At 40.4% G+C, this 18,755-nt stretch overlaps 1 protein-coding gene and 1 non-coding gene across 3 annotated transcripts in view; both read left to right on the top strand.

Annotated features, from left to right (window-relative positions):
• The window catches only part of CUNH3orf33 (chromosome unknown C3orf33 homolog), a 15,963-nt gene extending 6,455 nt beyond the window's left edge, over positions 1-9,508 (top strand). For both annotated transcript variants that reach the window (XM_031374004.1, XM_031374005.1), the window contains exons 4-5: positions 4,094-4,254; positions 8,630-9,508. In XM_031374004.1, coding sequence (XP_031229864.1) covers positions 4,094-4,254; positions 8,630-9,031 — 563 coding nt within the window. In that variant the 3' untranslated portion in view covers positions 9,032-9,508. The remainder of the gene's footprint in view (positions 1-4,093; positions 4,255-8,629) is intronic.
• Positions 9,509-13,788: 4,280 nt separating this feature from the next.
• LOC116094615 lies at positions 13,789-13,888 on the top strand. The gene has a single exon (XR_004120233.1). It is a non-coding gene; the product is annotated as a small nucleolar RNA U13 (small nucleolar RNA).
• Positions 13,889-18,755: the final 4,867 nt, after the last annotated feature.

The following is an 18,755-nucleotide window of genomic DNA, read 5'->3' as shown; positions in this document are numbered from 1 at the left end:
TCACACATTACTACTACCTTCCCCACAGCATCGTCTAACCTGTGCCGCATGCTCTGTCTTAATCTAGTTACACATTGCTTGTATGGAATACTTTTTGCTAAGGACACACTCTTCCTGCTCACTGTTGCTTCTTCGCCTGAATTTCAGGGGACAGATTTGAAGAAACCCAAGTCTGAAGGAAAGTGTTTACTGTTATCAGCATAACTGAGTTCTAGAACATCTTTTATTAAAAAACAAATGATACAAAGGATATATTTGTAGGAGCATTCACTTGTAATAATGTACTCTAAATGATTCCTTAAGTTTTCAGAAATAATAATGGTTTGTGACTTAAATGTCTAGTGCTCCTGTGTGATAATTGAGGGTGTCTTATTCTTAGTCAGACTATATCCTAAACAGATGTAAACTGTTGCAAATAAAATTCATTCGGATATATTTAAAACAAAAAACAAAAAAACCCCACATTGCTAGGTGAAGTGGTGCATGCCTTAAATCTTAACAGTCAGGAACTAGAGGCAAGAGGATCTCTTTAACTTTGAGGCAGCCTGGTCTACATAGAGAGGTCTAGGCTGGTCAGAGAAACACAATGAGACCTTGTCTAAAACTGTTTTAAAACTACTACACTTTCAATTTTATTTATTTATGTGTGTGTGTGTGTGTGTGTGTGTGTATGTGTGCATGTGTGTGTGTGTCTGTACTGTGCCACAGTATAGGTATGGAGGTCACAAGAAAACTCACAATTTTTTCTTTCTACCATGTGGGTCTTGGGGCTCAAACTTAAGTCAGGGTGGCAGCAAGTGCCTTTACCCCTGGAGCCATCCCACTAGCCCTTAGGACATCTTTTTAAGTCGAATGCTTTTTTTTTCCACTTAGAAATAGATGAAGTTAACCTTTTATTTTTAGCCTCTTTGTAAGTTCTCTATATATTTTAAGTATATAATTTCTTTTAGTGTGTGTGTGTGTGTGTGTGTGTGTGTGTGTGTGTGTGTGACATGTATGCATCTGCGTGTGGGTATGCATGTGCCACAGCACACTTGTAGAGGTCAGAGGACAGCTTCCAAGAGTTGGATCTCATTTCACTCTAGTTCTGGAAACAGAACTCAGGCTGGCAGACTCACAGCGAGCACTGTTACTTGCCTTGGTTGCTTTACATGTTCCTGAGACAAAAATACCTGACCAAAGAAACTTAAAGGAGAAAGGTTTGCTTTCAGTTCCAATTCCAACAGGATACAGTTCATCATGGTGGGGAAGGAATGGTAGCCGAAGCATGATGCTAGCTAGCCAGTCATGTTTCATCAACTGTCAGAAAGAAAAGAGAGCAGGGAAAGTAAAACCCAGGTTTAAAATTCCAGAGCCCACTTGGTCATGATGGATGCAGGCCTTTAATCCTAGCACTCAGTAGGCCGAAGCGGGTGGATCTCTGTGAGTTTGAGGCCAGCCATAGTCTCAACATGCTTCAGAAATTCAAAGTCCAAAGTCTCTTCTAAAACTCAAGTCATCTATTAAATGTGACCTGCAAAAAACAAAACAAAACAAAACAAAAAACAAAATAAATTACTAGCTTGTCCTGGGGGCACATGTCTTTAATCCAAGTACTCAGGAAGCAGAGACAGATGATCTGTGTGAGTTCATGTCCAGCCTGGTCTACATAGTGAGTTCCAAGCTAGCCAGGCCACACGCCCTGCCTCAGAGCACATGCACATTTACAGATAGATTATTCTAACATACAGTAGCACAGAGTAAATATTCCTACTCAAGGGAAGAACTAAGGTATAAAAAACGATACCAAAGCAAAACCAAACTCTAGCAGCGATAAAAGGAAAACACCAAATCCCACAGCTCCATGTCCACCATCTGGGATGTGTAATGTAATCAACTAGGTTCAAAAATCCTAGTCTTCCAGCCCTGGCACCTGCAGCACATACAGCTTCTGTCTTAGGCTTGGGCTAGGTCTACTCCTCCAAGACTGTAGCCTTCCCTGTTGGATGACTTACAGCCCTAGTATCTTAAGTCTCCTGGGGTCTCCGTGTGGGAGATACAGCATTGCCACACTCTGCAGCCACATCTAGAGGTAGGCCAGTCCCCTTGGACCACAGTTGTCTCACTCAGTACCGTGTACTGACTCTAAGTGCTTGCTTTCCAGAGGCTGGAAACCTCTCTGGCATTCTGAGTTTAGGCTTTTTCCTTTTAAGTGAATTTGCATTTTTAAGGACTGAGGACTTTGATTGGTGGGCTCTTCTTACCCTTCAGAGAACCTGACTTATTGTCTCAGGGCAGAGCAGGGAGGTTCTCTTTACCTCACTCATCTCTGTCAGCTGCTTTGTTGTCTGCACTCTCCTTGTCCAAAAACATTAAGCTGACCACACACTTTGTCAAGCATCACATGATAACCAGAGCAGGAGCTCACTGGTCACCTTATATCACCACTCAAGAAGTAGAGAGAGAAACCAGGAAGTTGGACCAGGCTTTAAATCTCAAGGCCCACACAGTGATGTACTTCCTCCACTAAGTCTCTATCTCATAGACGGTCCAACATCTTCCCAAATGGCACTAATAGCTGGAAACTAAGGTTGAAATCAGGAGCCTGTGTGGGGCATTTATATTCAAACTATAGCACCTACTGAGCCATCTCACCAGGCCTTCCTTCCAAAGACACTAATTTTTTATCTCTTTGTGTAACGTTATAAATATTTTGCTGAAGTAATATCCCAAGCTAATCAGAGTGGTTTGTAGTCACAGTTCCACAATCAAGTAGAAGGTCACTTGAGCCTAGGAGCCTAGAAGCTCACACAGAGTGAGCCTGTCTTCTGAAAAAATAATTAGTTAATAAGTTAAATAATTATTAAAGTTAAGTTGATAAAGTATTTTCAAGGACTTGAGTAATATATAATCTTCATATTATGTTGTCTTGATTATGAGTTGGTAAAGTCTTGTTTGGAAGTCAGTTGTGCAAAATGTTTTTATTTTTATTTTGAAGTAATCACTGGGCGATGGCTCAGTGGTTAAGAGAGTGTCCTGCTGTTACAGAAGACCTGAGTTTGATTTCCAGGACCATGTTGAAAGGCTTATAACTCTGGCTATGGGAATCTAATGCTTCCTTCTGGCTTCAATGACCACCCTCACACATTCATGCAATTTATATATTATATATATATATATATATATTTGACCAAAATTGAATATTCACACAGATACACATAATCAAAAAATTAAACCAAAAGGTATAATGTTGACATAGACAGTCTTTATTTGGATGGGAAGATGGTTTCCTTAAGTAGTTAACAGCTGGGTAATGGTGGTCCATGCCCTTAACCCCACCACTTGGGAGGCAGAAACAGGCAGATGTCTGTGAATTAAAGGCTAGCCTGGTCTACAAAGCTAGTTCCAGGACAGCAAGGATACACAGAGAAAACCTATCCAAAAAAAAAAAAAGAAAAGAAAAACAAACAAACAAAAAACTAACTAACAAGTTTATTGAAACAGGAAGGCAATTTCTGTAGTTCTACTTGTACCAGTAACCATATCATAAGCTGCATTATTGATCTATGCATAGAAACAGCTCTGAGATGTTACAGAAGGTGAAGTTGGCTATATCTTTTCTGTTATGGAGCATAATCAAATGGGTTTTAGAATTACCCTGTTCTATACTTGTATGAGAATTTTTGTTTGTTTTTGGGGTTTTGTTGTTCCTCTCTCTCTCTCTCTCTCTCTCTCTCTCTCTCTCTCTCTCCCCTTTCTTTCTCTCTCTTTCTCTCTTTCTTTCTTTCTTTCTTTCTTTCTTTCTTTCTTTCTTTCTTTCTTTCTTTCTTCCCTTCAGTACAGGGAAGCCTGCCTGGTCCTGAACTCCTTATGTAGACCAAGCTCACAAAGATCCAGGTGCCTCTGTTTCTTGAGTATGGGGATTAAAGGCTGGCTGTACTTGTATTATTTTAAAAGAAATTTTATAAAAATAAGTGGTCCTAAGTTTAAAGTTGAGTATTTATAAAGAACTACAATGCATTTTTCTATGTTTCTGAGGCTTGGAGAGAAATGACTGGACTTTGCATTGTGTTCTGCCCTTGAAGCTAAATTGCTTTCTCTATTACTTTCTTAGAAGAACCATCTGGAGTTTTGCTGGTTAAACTGGCTGGAGTAGAACTCACTGAAGCCGGTAAGATGTGGTTACAGGAAGAGCTGAAACCTTCCCAGCTGCTATGGTTCCAGCTCCTTGGAAAGGAGAATTCAGCACTCTTTTGCTACCTTTTAGTAAACAAGGTTAGTGTGAAGAAATTACTGAACTTCTTTTATTCTTAATATAAGTAAACATTTAATTAACATTTTGAATCTTTTCAAATTGCTAATCATAGTTATATGTAAAGAACAAGGGATTTCATATATAAACTTCATTGTAAAAATTTGTCGATATTTATTTTAGTCAGGATTTATAAAGGGGCTGGAGAGGTGGCTCAAGCAATTAAGAGCTCTTGCTGGTCTTCCAGAGGACTTGGGTTCAATTCGTAACACCCACTTTCCAGCTCACAACCACTTTTAAGTCCAGTTGCAGGAGATCCAGTTCCCTATTCTGACCTCAGGGGGCACTGTACTCATGTGCATTGACACAAACATGCACTTAATTTTAAACATTAAACACTAAAGCTTGGGGATGTTTGAAAAGATGGCTCAAGTGTTTAAGAGTTCCCATTGTCCTTCTAAAGGATGCGAGTTTGATTCCCAGCACCCACATAAGCAGCTGACAAGCACCTTTAACTCCAGCTCCACAGGATCAAACTCCTCAGGCTCCTTGGGTGCATGCACACACATACATAAATAAAAGTAGGATAAACAAATATTTCTTAAATTAAATGACTAAAAAAATAGGGCTGGAGGGAAGGTTCACTGGTTAAGAACATTTACTACCTTTGTAGAAGACTTATGTTTGGTTCCCAACAACCACATGGCATCTTAAAAAGGTCTGTAACTGAAGTTCCAGGGATCCAGTGTCCTCTTCTGACCTATGAGCGCACTAGGCATACAGGGTTTGCATATACATACATGCAAGCAAACACTTGTACACATAAATTACAAATACATGTTGATTAAAAAATAATAAAAATAGCCAGATGGTGATGATGCACACCTTTAATCCCAGCACTGTGGAGCCAGAGATAGGTGGATCTCTGTGAGTTCAAGGCCAGCCTGGTCTACAGAGCAAGTCCCAGGACAGCTACACAGAGAAACCCTGTCTCAAAAAAGAAAAAAAAAAAGAAGAAGAAGAAGAAGTAAGCAAATAAGATACAAAAAAGGAAGTTATAAAGAAAGGAGAAAAACTTTCAAATTACTAACAATTTTGGTCATTGCTAAATAAAGGGTCATCCCTACATATTTACATATGCTTGAGTTCTTAGATCACATTGTTACTAGAAGTCGTTTCAAAAGTGTCGCTTGGCAACTAGAACAAAGTCTTCTGCAGAGAACAAGGATGTTTCCGCAGGTAAATACTGCTCCATCTGCTCCAATATCCTGTGTGCTCACACACAGAAGCTGGAAAAGTAAATGCCATACACGTTACTTCATGTATACTGAAACTAAAATGTGGGGATGCTGGTAGGACTCTAAGGGGTGGTGATGCTCTTACCAAGACTAACCAAAGGGAGAGTTCTTCCTGGCTCAAAAGCCCACCTTCATTCCACATCCTTACATTGTTTCCAGTGTGAACAACCATGCTGTACACATTATGTGATTCAGTTACTTCTCCTGCTTGAATTCTACTAATGTGTGAGACTGGAACTTAGTTATTTGGTTTGGCTCAAGAAAATGGGATTATAGAATGTTTAAAACGGGGACAAATATACATAAAAACAAATCCTAAGAAAGTACAACATAACAAAACAAGTGCCTCCCTCACAATCATGTGAACCAGAGATGGATCCTAGCACCCACATGACAGGTAACAGGCCAGTGTTTATATATACTTATAACTCCAACACAGAAGGCGTCTATGCAGCAGGCTCATCCATGTGCATGCAGGTACATACACACACACACACACACACACACACACACAAGCACACACACAAGCACACACACATGTGCACATAATCACACAGATGCACAAACACACATTCACACACAGACACATACACATTTTAAAAAAGTAAATCACAATTAATGTGAAGTTAATCTATAACTTCAAATTGTTTGACGTCAAAGTTCCTGGCTTAAACAAGGAAATATTTTCTAAGATTCTACAAAACTAAGTAATCCTTGGGAAAAGAACAAAGCTTTAATACAAAATTAAAAAGAAAACATTATTTCTCTAGGCACAGTAAATTTGGGTTCATGATGACAAAAGGCTCATGTGCACACAGGTGTGCACTCTTATGTGTGTCTACATGTGTTTATGCACATATGTAGACCGCAGACAGACACCAGAAGAGGGTGTTGGATTTCCTAGAGCTGGAGATACACACAGTTCTGAACTTCCCTATGTGGGTGGGGTGTTAGGAGCTGAACTCCAGTCCTTCCCAAGATCAGCAAACACTCTTGACCTGCTTAGTCATCTCTCCATCCCTGTGACTTACTTTGAAATGAAGCTATCAATACTTGGTTCTCATTAGCTTTGTTAGAATAAGCCAGGATCTGCTTTATTCCTAAGAATTCCTATGGGGAGTGTTGCAGGATACTCAGTCATACTGTGAACCCCAAGGTTATGTTATGTACTGGAAAAACTTGTTTCTAGTTATAGTGTGTCTCAGCACACACCTTAAATCCCTTTGGCTGGAATACAGACACACCTTTAGTACACACCTGTAATCCCAAACAATAAAGGTAAAGTTTGTAGAAGGAAACAGTCATGATGTCTAATTGGGTGGCTGACAAAGTGATAAATCAGAGAAAGATTTGACAGAATAGGATGTGCTAAACTCTCAGGAGAAGAGAGAAGAAAGGGAAGCTACTTAGAATAGTGCAAGGGGGTGGGGGTTTCTTTGACAGTTGTACAGAGACTGGTTTCAGAGAGAGAACAAGCTAGACACAGGTGAAGAAGACAGAACAAGCCAGAGAATGTGAAGGAGCCAGAAGATTAGAACATGTTATCAAAGTTAGTTTGAGGCCAAGCAGAGCAAAAAGTCAGAAGCCAAGAGTGAATACAGATTGAATCTGTCAGTTTGGAGTGGAGTTTGAGCCTAAACATCTGAGGTGAACTTGGTAGCCAGAGTTCAGAAAGAACAAGAAAGGGTGAGCTTATTCATCAGGTAGTCTCAGAGGCTGAAATATTCTAGGACTAGATAAGATTGTATGAAAACTAGAAGCCTCTAGGACTAGGCCTAGGTTATCAGGCTGAGACAGTAAGCCTTAGATATGACAATTACTACAAGAGGATAAAAGTTACTTTAACAGGGGGGAATCATTTATTGATTTGATTAAAAGTGGGATATTCCAGAAATGAAAATTTTAAGGTAAAGATTCAAGAATTATGTGGAGTAGGTACTTTTAAAATGTACATACCTGGGGCTGGAGAAATTGCTCAACATTTAAGGATAGTGACTATTGTTGCAGAGGACATAGCCCTCAAGTAGAGGCTTACAGCTATAACTCTGGTTCCAAGAAATCTGATGCCTTCTTCTGGCTTCTCCAGGTACTAGGCATGAAAGTTATACTCCGGCATACAAGAGGGCACAAAAAAAAACAAAAACAAACAAACAAACAAACAAGAAAGCTACCTGGAGACTTTGAAGCTAACAATTTAATGCTGTTCAGTTCATTGGGACTTGTTCACCTGTTAGTTTTTAGTCTACTTTATTTTGCTGTGGGCTCTCAATGTGCAAATCTTGTGCTCTCTACAAAGCCAAGAGAATTAATAGCACCTTTGTATACTTCATCATTTCTATGCTTCTTTGCATTAGAGATCAATGAGAATCAGTTGACTTTGAGTGAGGCTTGTGTGAATGTAGTATATCAAAAAATAAAATCTTTCAATTTAGCAATAGCTGATTTGGGGTCATCAACCTTTTTGTTGTTGTTGCTGCTGGTGTGTGTGTGTGTGTGTGTGTGTGTGTGTGTGTGTGTGTGTAGGGTAGGCTCATGTGTACACAGGTGTGAGCTCTTGTGTGTGCATGTGTGAAGGCCAGAGTTTGATGTCAGGTGTTTTCCTCATTACCCTGCCCCTTTACCTTCTCTTTCTGAACCTAGAGATCATCTACTCACCTTTCAGCTGGCTGGACAGTGACATCAGGGATTCACCTGTCTCTGCCTCCCAGCACTCGGATTATGAGCCTAAACTGCCATGCCTAGCTTTTTGCATGGATGCTGGGTCCATGTTCTGTCTTTTTATTGTTACCATTTTGTTCAAAACAGTATCTCCTTTTTGTAGTTCAATCTGGACTTGAATAAGTCAGTAATCCTCCTGCCTCAGCCTCACAAATGCTAGGATTACCAACATGTGACCTTTGTGTTACATGTTTTTTGGTTGGTGGTGTTTGTGGTGGCTTTTTTATTTTTTTGTCTGTTTTTGTTTTTTCTTTTTTTCTTTTCTTGCTGTCTCTAAGAAAATAAAATAAAATTGTTGCATTTTAAGGTAAATAAGATGTTATGGGTGTAATAATCACAGCAGTCACTTCCTAAGTAGTCTGCTTCTTCCTCTTTATTCAAGGGTGGATTTTTTAACGTGAATCTGAATGAAGAGATTTTGAGAAGAGGCTTGGGCAAAACCGTCCTTGTTAAAGGGCTAAATTACGATTCAAAAACCCACTGGAAAATTCACAGAAACTTACTTAAAGCTGAATTGACGGCCTTAAAGAAAGGAGAAGGAGTATGGAAGGAAGAGTCTGAAAAAGAAAGTTATTTTAGAAAATTGAAAGATTCCTGGAGAGAGAGATGGACAAAGGACAATGATTTAAAGCCAGCCAGAGCAGACCTCAGCCCCACCAAAGATGGTTATCATGACAGCCTGCGCGGGGCGTTCGGGAGCTGGAAGGACAGTGTGGGCAACTCCTCTTTCCTTCTGAAGCTCAGAGAGTTTGTAAGCCGCTTACACTTTCGGAGGAAAGGATGAAGCATTGTGAGGTCTGGAGGTAACCCCTGAAGAGTGCCACGGAACTGTGTGAGCACTTTTCATTGAGGCAAAGTGGGAATTCCCTCAGGTGATCAAAATCTCTGTCTCGGAGTACATTACAACCATTGTTAACATCAGAATCAATTGGAATGAATTATGATCAACGTAATATACTTTTAGAAAGAATGACACACTGTAAAAAGTTACCCAGTAGAAGGATATATATATATATATGCAGAACAAATGTTTTGCCTTTTTCTTCTTCCTCCCTGCCCCTAGTGCCAGGGATTGAACTTAGGGCGTCAGGCACTCTGGTCTAGCAGCACACCATTACTGAGCTACATTACCAGGCCTATAATGCTAATGTGTGAAGAGAAAGTTTAAGTATTGACTGTTACATTAGTTATTTGGGGCAGCCATATTTAACATTTGTTTTTCAGTTTTATCAACTTTATAATAAAGGATTTTAAAAAAAGATTTTCTTTCTGAGGTTGTTTTTTTTCTCCAAGCATCTTTCTTGCTACTGCTGAGTGAGGACCACTGATCCAAGAGGTCTGGCCCCCATTCCTCTTAAATACAGCTACTTTCATCCTGTTGCTAGATAAGAGGATTGCCCTTAAGACAAACATAAGGATGGCAGTGCAGAGGTCAGAAAGGAAGGACATCACTGAGTCCCTGAACTCTTCAACTCTCCAACTACCCTTCCTTCCAACTCCTCACTACATGAGAGAGTCAACTGCCTTGATAGTAAAGATGGAGTTGGGCATGGTGGCATGCACCTATAATCCCAGCACTTAGTAAGTAGGGACTGGAGGATAAGGAGTTCAAGGATATCCTTGATTCATACAGAATTCAAGGACACTTTGAGCTAGTTAATATGAGACTCTATTTAAAAATCAGAAATATCAAAAGCAAACACACCCCCAAACCACTTTAATATATGTATTAAAATCTTCCTAACAATGTCACAAGGGCAACAATATTTGCTAACTGTTGGGACTTGGTCTAGCAGTGGAGTCCTTCAAGAGGAATTCTGAATGCTTATGCGAAAACTCGAAGAAAACAAGACAAGAGTCTTGTGACCTAAGTTTCTTCAAAAACACAAAATTGGTTTTGAGATGTGATTTCATGCCCCTCGTGTTATAGCAGGTAGGAGTGAGCTTACTCCAGAGGATTCATCACAGCTGGATATTGTTACTTGTTTATAAGCTTCTTTGGAAAAACATGTTTTTGCCGCATGACCTTGTGATTGATTGTACCCTTTACTCAGGTGACTCTTCTTAACCCTCAGAGTATAAATTGTCTGAGGCTCTGAGTAAAGTTGGCTATTGCATGAAACTTTAGTATGCCTCATTTTTAGGCCACACTATCCCAGGTTTGTGGCACCAACTATAGTGAATAACGTCCTCAAAAATCTATATAAAAGGGGTTTTTCTGTTTTGTTTTGTTTTTTTTGTTTGTTTTTGTTTGTTTTGTGGTTTTGATAGAGTTTCATTACAAGTCCCTCACTGACCTGGAACTCACTATATAGACCAAGCTAGCTTTAAACTCATAGAGATCTCTGCCTCCTATGCTACCATGCCCAGCCAAGAAGAGAATTGGCTTCAGATAGAATGCATACTATAGGAGTCCGTTTTGGTTACTTTTCTATTGCCTTGATGGTTGAGATCCAAGAGTCACCACACAAACCACACAAACACTGACCTTAGTCAGACAGGGATGATTTATTGAACACACAACCTAAGACTGACCGAGTAGAGAACCTTGGCTTAGAATATGGGGCCTGAGACTATGTCAGCTTAAAAAGGTTAAAACTGCAAAATTACACAATGAGCTCATACACAAGTGCTGGAAGTAATTCCCAGTGGTCAGCCCTGACTCAAGCCATTTTACATAAAACAGTTCATATTGACTTTTAATTTGATGGGTCCTACCTGAAGCTTATAGTTGTGGAATGTTTTAAGACTAACAAACCTCATAACAGGGTATGTGGTCAGCATGACGCTGCTCTGAGTCAGGTTCTTTTTCTATGTCGATGACTTGCAGGCATATTACAGCAACAGTATGAAATAGCTGGCAGACATGGAACAAAATGGCTACAGCTATGCTGGGTGGACAGACCTCAACACTGACAACATACCATGACCAAGGTAACTTATAAAAGGAACCATTTAATTTGGGATTTGTGGTTCTAAGTGGTTAGAATCCATGACCATCATGGCCGGGGCATGGCAGCAGGCAGACAGTCATAGTCCTGGAGCAGTAGCTGAGAGCTTACGTTTTGATTCACAGTACAAGGCAAAGAGCTAAGTGGAAATGGCAAGGGTTTTTGAAACCTCAAAGCCTGACCCCAGTGGCACACCTCCTCCAACAAAGCCACACCCTCTAATCCTTCCCAAAGAGTTCAATCAACTGTGGACCAAGTATTCAAATGTCTGAGCCTATGGGGATCATCCTCATTCAAACCATCACAGAGTCTATGTCCTGCATTTAGCATTAGCAGCTGCCTGACTCCTGTGTTAAAACCTAAGAAGAGGGTTCTGAGCCTGTATATGTTAAGTACTACTCATTTTCATTGAGTTCCCTGAGATTCGAAAGTGTCTGTGTGTGAGTGTAGTTTTGCATCCTTACCTATTTTTGAAGTAGAAAGCTATGTTTTAGTTTTTGTTTCCTGCTCCTAATACCTCAATAACTTTTGTCTTTGTTTTTTACAGAGAAGTTAACATTTAAGTTCTTGCAAATTATTCTTTTCCATTTTGGCACATATAATTCAGTGGCCTCTGACATTTTAGCTACTACATTGTTGTCTTTCCGAGTATGACATGGGAGGATCAGGCTTTTCAGGTCTTTCACCCAGTCTAATCTCCTTTTGATACAGGGAAATTAAGGGAAAATGAGCAGGAAGACTCCTAAATGGACTCCATTGGCTGACTTTTTGTTCTGTACCTAGTAGTAACACATTGAAGGTCTGTGGTCTCTGGAGGAGAAATTTCATTGGCTGGCAGTTTTCTTTTGGATCCACAGATCCGCTTTATTGGCTTTATCACTGGTCTGTGTTACAGATCAGTTTGTTTGACAGTACAAAAGCCAAGATATACCGGGTAACCTCAGACACTTTGAATCTTTGTCTCTGGGGCTAGCTATAAAAAACCCATTTGGAAAAAGTCTGGATTAGACCAGATTGCTGGACTAAGCTCAGTTTCCTTGTCTTTGTACTAGTTGCTTCTGCCATGACTCAAAACATGACATTCTCAAACATGGTACCTAGGCACACTCAATATTCTAAGATGAAAAAAATTAAAAACAAAACAACAGCACAATGAAAAAATGCAGAAACAAGAGTGTGACTCTCTGACCTCTTCTAGCAGATCCAGAGATATTCATTCTGAGACAAATTAAGTGGATACATCTCCCTTAGGGTGTTAGGCAGGTGTTGAACATTTCTACAAAAAAATTAAACATTCAAAAATCAATATTATTACTATTTATTAACACTTATTATTAATATTTTAAATTATGTTTATGTGTGTCTGTTTGTGGGCAGGCACATGTGTGGGGTGTTTGTGGAGGCATCAGATTCTCCTAGAGACGGAGTCATTGGCAGTCGTGACCTGCTTCACATGGCTGCTGGGAACCAAATTCTGCAAGAACAGTATGTGTTCTTAACTGCTGAGTCATCTCTCCACTCCTAAACTTACTATTCTTATTGGAAGCATGCCTTCTAATGCTTATTTTTCTATAAAGAAGCCAATATGTTAGAGAAGAGCATGATTTGACACCTGTTATTCTGGCTTCCTTATGAAAGGCTTCTCTAAACAGTCTGTTGGACTACCCATATGCTAGCCCCTTCCACAGGTACCATTCCACAGATGCCTTGAGGGAGGCAGCTCCTGAAGCTGGGCCCAAAACAGTCATTTATTGATAGTTGCTTTTTCTAAAAACATGGGCTGCACACTTGGACTCACAGAACAACACAAAGCTTTGTAAAAGCCTGATTTGCGCCTTCATCTCGTGCCTGTCTCTTTTATGTTGGGTTATCTGCTTAACTGTTCGAGTCATTACATTAATCATTCAAGGAGTGTTTGTCTAATCTATCTTATCCACCTTTAATGCAGAGGGGACAGAGATAAATCATTGTGCTAAATCTGTAGTTATCTTAGATTCCAAGTAGAGAAAAACCTCATGGAAAAGACTGCCCCCTCCCTCCACAGACATACAAGATGGCAATTATACTTGAGTATGCCAACCCTATAGCAGACATAATCCCCTGAAGACCACTTTGTTCTCTCAATCTACAACCACCACTTTGGACCACTCTGAAGACAGCTGAGGACCACAACCATTTAATTATACATATCTTTTGCCCTCAATTTAAACCATAGCTTCTGTTTTCTACTTTGTTTTTGTTATCAAACACAGCTCACACTTCTTTCAGTACCTACATTTATTTTACGACTTGGAACACTGTATGTCAATTACCTGCATCTTCTCCCTGCTCAGGTGTACTGAGTCTTGTGATGCAAACTATATTCACTACATTTTGGGCCATTTGCTCCTTCCATAGCACTTAGCCCAGTCTCTTTGCTCATATTAGGAATTCAATAAATATTTGTGCTAAAGTCGAAGAAGGGGATGTCTAAGGAAAGGATGAGCAAATGGGGAGGATGGAGGAGCAAGGAACCTAGAGGAGACAGTGAGGAAGAGGAAGGAATGACAGCAAAGCTGCAATTGCAAGTGTGTATAAAAATGTCTTTTTTTTTTTTTTTTGGTTCATAAGTGTGATTATTGGATCTGGTGCCATTGGGACATGCGACTCCAACAAACCTCATTATGTTGTTGGCACATGACCATCAGACGTGATTAAAAAAAAAAAGAATGCCACATTGAAACCCTTTACTCTGAAGAAAATATTTCATATTTCTAATAAAAGCCTGCCATGGACTGGGATTTCTTACGGGGTCCCTTGTTCCGCGGGACAATGGGTTCTGGCCAGGTGTGCACGGGATTCGGCTTTGTCAAACAGACTAGACACGAGTGGTGTAAGGTCTGAGCGTATTTCTTTAAAAATGACATGAGGCTTTTACAATCATTGCAAAAGAGAAATGAAAAATCTGGCAGCTCAGTAGTCGAGGTACATCTGAGAACACCTAAAACACACTAGGTCTAAAACAGCAGCCATCTCCTCTGGACTGGCGAAGCACTCTCGGGCTCCGAGTTATGTTCAGGCTACATGGTCCTGGCCAGAGTCTCAGGAGGCTGCGGGTGCTCCAGCCAGGAGAATAGAGGCTTGAATCTCGAGTCCTCAATGCTGAATCTTCAATGTTGAATGTTCGAATCTCGAATGCTCAATCTCTTGAATCTCGACTGGTGCTGCACCCCCCCCCACCCAAGTGCTCTGGGCCCGGAGGGGGGGTGTGGGGAGGGGGGGCTGGACTACATGAATCTAAGCCCTAGTCCACCTAAGCTCTGGTTCTAGTCCGAGCGGAAGGGAGTCCGAATGCTGAATGCAGACTGTTTAATCTAAAATGTTCAATCTAGAACGCTCAATGCTCTCACACATACACTCTCAAATTAAGGTCCCGCCCATCCTAGGTAAAGCGCCCACTATGCTAATCTTTTGGGGAAGTAGAGACAGTCTCTTGCTAATTCTTAGGAGTGGTTCAGCTGTAGTACATAACTGAGAATGAGGATTTTACTTGACTTTGTGCTGGGATAAGTCTCTCATTCTGTGAGCTTCAGTGCCCTACCCACAATGCTGGAGGCAGTTAGAATGGCTTAACATTCCAAGTCAGGGTTTGACTAGGATGTTGGAACATTGGTGAAGGTCAGAAAGCAAAGTCCGAATTTTCTCTTGCTAGTTGTAAAGAAATGATATCTTGGTGAGCCCCTAGCACACAAGTACGAGGACATATCTGGGCTACCTCTGAGTTTGGGGTGCCAGGCGACAATGTGGAGGCAGGAGACTGACTTTCCTTGAAGTTTACGCCTCAAATACCGCCGTCACACAAAGTGTGCGTGGCAAAAGCCTCAGTTTTATCCCAAGCATCCGTCCCCCAAATTCATGAACAACAACAAAAAAAATGAAATGGATTTTTTTTTTCTGCAACCTGTTTTTCTTTTGTGGTTGTTATTGTTGTTGTTGTTGTTATTGTTTTTAAGACAGTTCTCACTGCTGAGTAGCCCTGGCTGGCTTGGAAGTCACTATGTATATCAAACTGGCCTAGAACGCACAGAGATCCACCTTATTCTGCCTCCGGAACACTAGGATTAAAAGCATATGCCACATTTTTAACTCTCTCTCTCTCTCTCTCTCTCTGTGTGTGTGTGTGTGTGTGTCTGTGTGTGTGTGTGTCTGTGTGTATGTGTGTGTGTGTGAATATGTGCACTCAAGTCTGGAAGGTGCCTGTGGAGACCAGAAGAAAGTATTGATCCTCTAGTTGCTGGAGTTAACAAATAGTTGTGAGCCACTGGATGTGGATGCTGAGAACAAACTTGGTGCCTGGGCTCCAGCCCTCACTCTTGACTGTTGAGTTAGGTCTGTAGCCCCAAAGAACCTATTTTTCTAACCTAAGCCTTCCTCTTCAAATCCCATGATGCTAATCAGTGAAGACTAGTTTTCCTTAAATGATCTGAAAGTTTTCTTTAAGCAGTCATTTAAGGAAAACCATGTTGAGTTTAAAATAACATTTACTTCAGTTCTGGCCCAGCATGTTTGAGGCCGTTGGTTTCATCTTTCGAACAAGAAAATAAGAAGGAAAAAAAAAACTAATGTAAATAAATAAAACTAGCATATGGTTTCTTTTTTTCTTTCTCTTTTTTTAAACTGCACTTTCACCTTTACTATGTTTGTGTGGAAAAATCTAACCATTTGCTTTTTTGGTTAAGAAAACAAAGCAAAACAGGTGTTGGTTAATAAAAAGTGCACCCTACTTGAATTCCAAGTGGAAGGGAAATAGAAAAAGTTTTCTTGTATTCTATAAATTTCTTCCTGCAGCTTTCCAAAGCCTTAGATCTCCATTCTGGTTTAGTACTTTCTTCCTTATCTTTCAACACTAATTTCAGCCTTTCATTATTTGTAATCAAGGTACCACAGTACTGACACAGTGTATTCCATGACAGAAGTATGTAGTCTCAAAGTTTCAATATTGTGTGCTATTCTGAATAATGTACCTCCTTTAGACATCTTGTCCAGCCCCAAGCACTAGCTAGCAGAGACTGGCTCTGTGGGAGGGCTTTCTGAAAACAAAATGCCCAAACAGCCTTTGAGGAGAGGGTTCTGTTCTTCTCAGACATTTTTGTTTCCTGTGAAATACTCCAGTCCCTTCCGGAGGAGGAGGAAAAGAAGAGGGAGAAGGGGGAGTTCACTTTTTTTTTTTTTAGCATATATTTTTACCTTGTAAATACTAGACTCTTATGAAAAGTATAGCTGGATTTAAGAAAAATTGGAGTTCACTTGATGAACTTACTTTCAGCAAGACCTACTATTTTGTCGTTATCCAGCAGTCACAGGACACACGATTTCACCAAGACACAATGAAGCTGGAGGGCCAGGCATCCAGGTACAAGTCTTTAATACTATTACTATGGAGCCAAGATGATACCTCTAAACTACAGGCCACTCAGATCTACAGAGGGGTCCAGGTCATCCATCCAGGGCTATACAGGGAGATTCTCTAAGGCCCTGAGTTCAATCTCTAGAATCACTGTGGAAAGAGGGAGAAGGCTCCTGAAAGTTGGTCTCTGACCTCCACATGCACATGTGGTGTGCTGGTGACTCATGAGTTAATTAATAACACTTCCTATTCTTTTAGCAGACACATATTATTTGGTTTCTGCCACCCACATCAGACAACAGAAACTTGTGTTTTTGTGTTTTTCCTTGTTCATCAAAGGTGTTTTCACCCATTCCCAAGAGCAAAATAGTATAATGAAGCTCCTGTCTTTTCTTCATATTCCAAATGTGAAGTGCATATTTTAATATTAACAATATAATGTCAGCATTGCCATATAAAAAGGGAAAGGAGTTTTGTCTTGTTATAGAAGGAATATGAATATCCCATTTATTTGGTTTTTGTTTGTTTGTTTGTTTGTTTGTTTTCGAGACAGAGACAGGGTTTCTCTTTGTAGCCCTGGCTGTCCTGGAAATCACTCTGTAGACCAGGCTGACCTTGAACTCAGAAATCCACCTGCCTCTGCCTCCCAAGTGCTGGGATTAAAGGTGTGTGCCACCACCACCTGGCAAATATTCCATTTAAAGAATGAATTGTTTCAAGATGTTACAGTGCAGGTAAGAAGAACGGGAAGAGTTGAGCCTTGAAAACATATGTATGTAGCAGATGCATTTCTGTATATAATGGTAGTATATGGAGTTTGAGTATCTTTGACATCTTATTTTGTACCTGGCAGTGATGACTATTCTTCTTTGTCAACTATATCTGGAATTAACTTACATTCCCAAATGAAGGGTACAACTGTGAGAGATTTTTGCTTAATTTGAAATAGGAAAATGTATTTCTAATCTGTATCTGTGAGATAGGAAAACATACCTTTATTTCAGCTCTTTTGCACTGGGAAAACCTACCTCTAATCTGGTCCATGCCTTCTGCTGGAAGCCTATGTAAGGACAGGGAAGAACAATTTTTTTTCTTTTTGTCTGCTTGCTCTCACATCCACAGCAAGTCTCATCCTTTACTGGCATTAGAAGCTAGTTCTTCAGGATTCCGGTATATACTGAAGACTAGCTGAGACATCCAGCTTATGGGCTGAACAACTACTGAATTCTTAGACCTTCTGTCAGATAGGCAGCTATTGTTGGATTAGCTGGACTGCAGCCTGTAAATCATTGTAATAAATTTCCAATTCTGTAGATAGACAGACAGACAGACAGTCAGCCAGGCAGCCAGCCATACAGACAGATAAATAGTCTCTAGAGAACCCTGACTAATACATTGGCACTTTGCTAAAGGGCTTCAGATACATTGGTCTTATTTAGTTAACTCTGAAGACATGCATTTCTGTCCATAATGAAGATCACAGTTCTGTAAAAGCATATAAATGCATGAATTTACATATTTCAGACCCTCCACCCCAACTCCTGTGTCTCTGTTAGAATTTACTGCTGTGAACAGATACCATGATCAAGGCAACTCTTATAAAGACATTTAATTGGGGCTGGCTTACAGGTTTAGAGGTTCAGTCCATTATCATCAAGGTAGGAGCATGGCAGCATCCAGGCAGGCATGGTGCAGGAGAAGCGGAGAGTTCTGCATCTTCATCTGAAGGCCTCTAGAAGAAGGTTGTCTCCCATATGGTTAGAAGGCAGGTCTCATTGCCCACTCCTACAGTGACATGTTTCCTCCAACAAATGCCTCACCTACTCTAACTATCTCCTATTAGTGCTACTCCCTGGGCCAAGCATATCCAAACTACCACATCCTGGATGCATAAAGTCATCAAAACTTAACAGTTTATATTGAGTAACTAATACACAGGCTTCATTATACTATCTTACTTTTGTGAATGCATCAAAACTCCTTCCATAAATAGTGAAAAATGTAAAACTCAACTCTTTCACAGGTCAGCTTTCTTGCTCATTGCGTTTCTCCCCATCTTGAGTTCAGCATGGCAGTTGGTCACGTATGGGGAAATAGGCAGGGGGATTTCTGAGTTCGAGGCCAGCCTGGTCTACAGAGTGAGTTCCAGGACAGCCAGGACTAGACAGAGA

The sequence above is a fragment of the Mastomys coucha genome, unplaced genomic scaffold, assembly GCF_008632895.1.
Source record: "Mastomys coucha isolate ucsf_1 unplaced genomic scaffold, UCSF_Mcou_1 pScaffold16, whole genome shotgun sequence".
Classification (NCBI taxonomy): domain Eukaryota; kingdom Metazoa; phylum Chordata; class Mammalia; order Rodentia; family Muridae; genus Mastomys; species Mastomys coucha.
The sequence above is the reverse complement of the archived record's forward strand: the minus strand, read 5'-3'. Positions and strand labels throughout refer to the sequence as shown.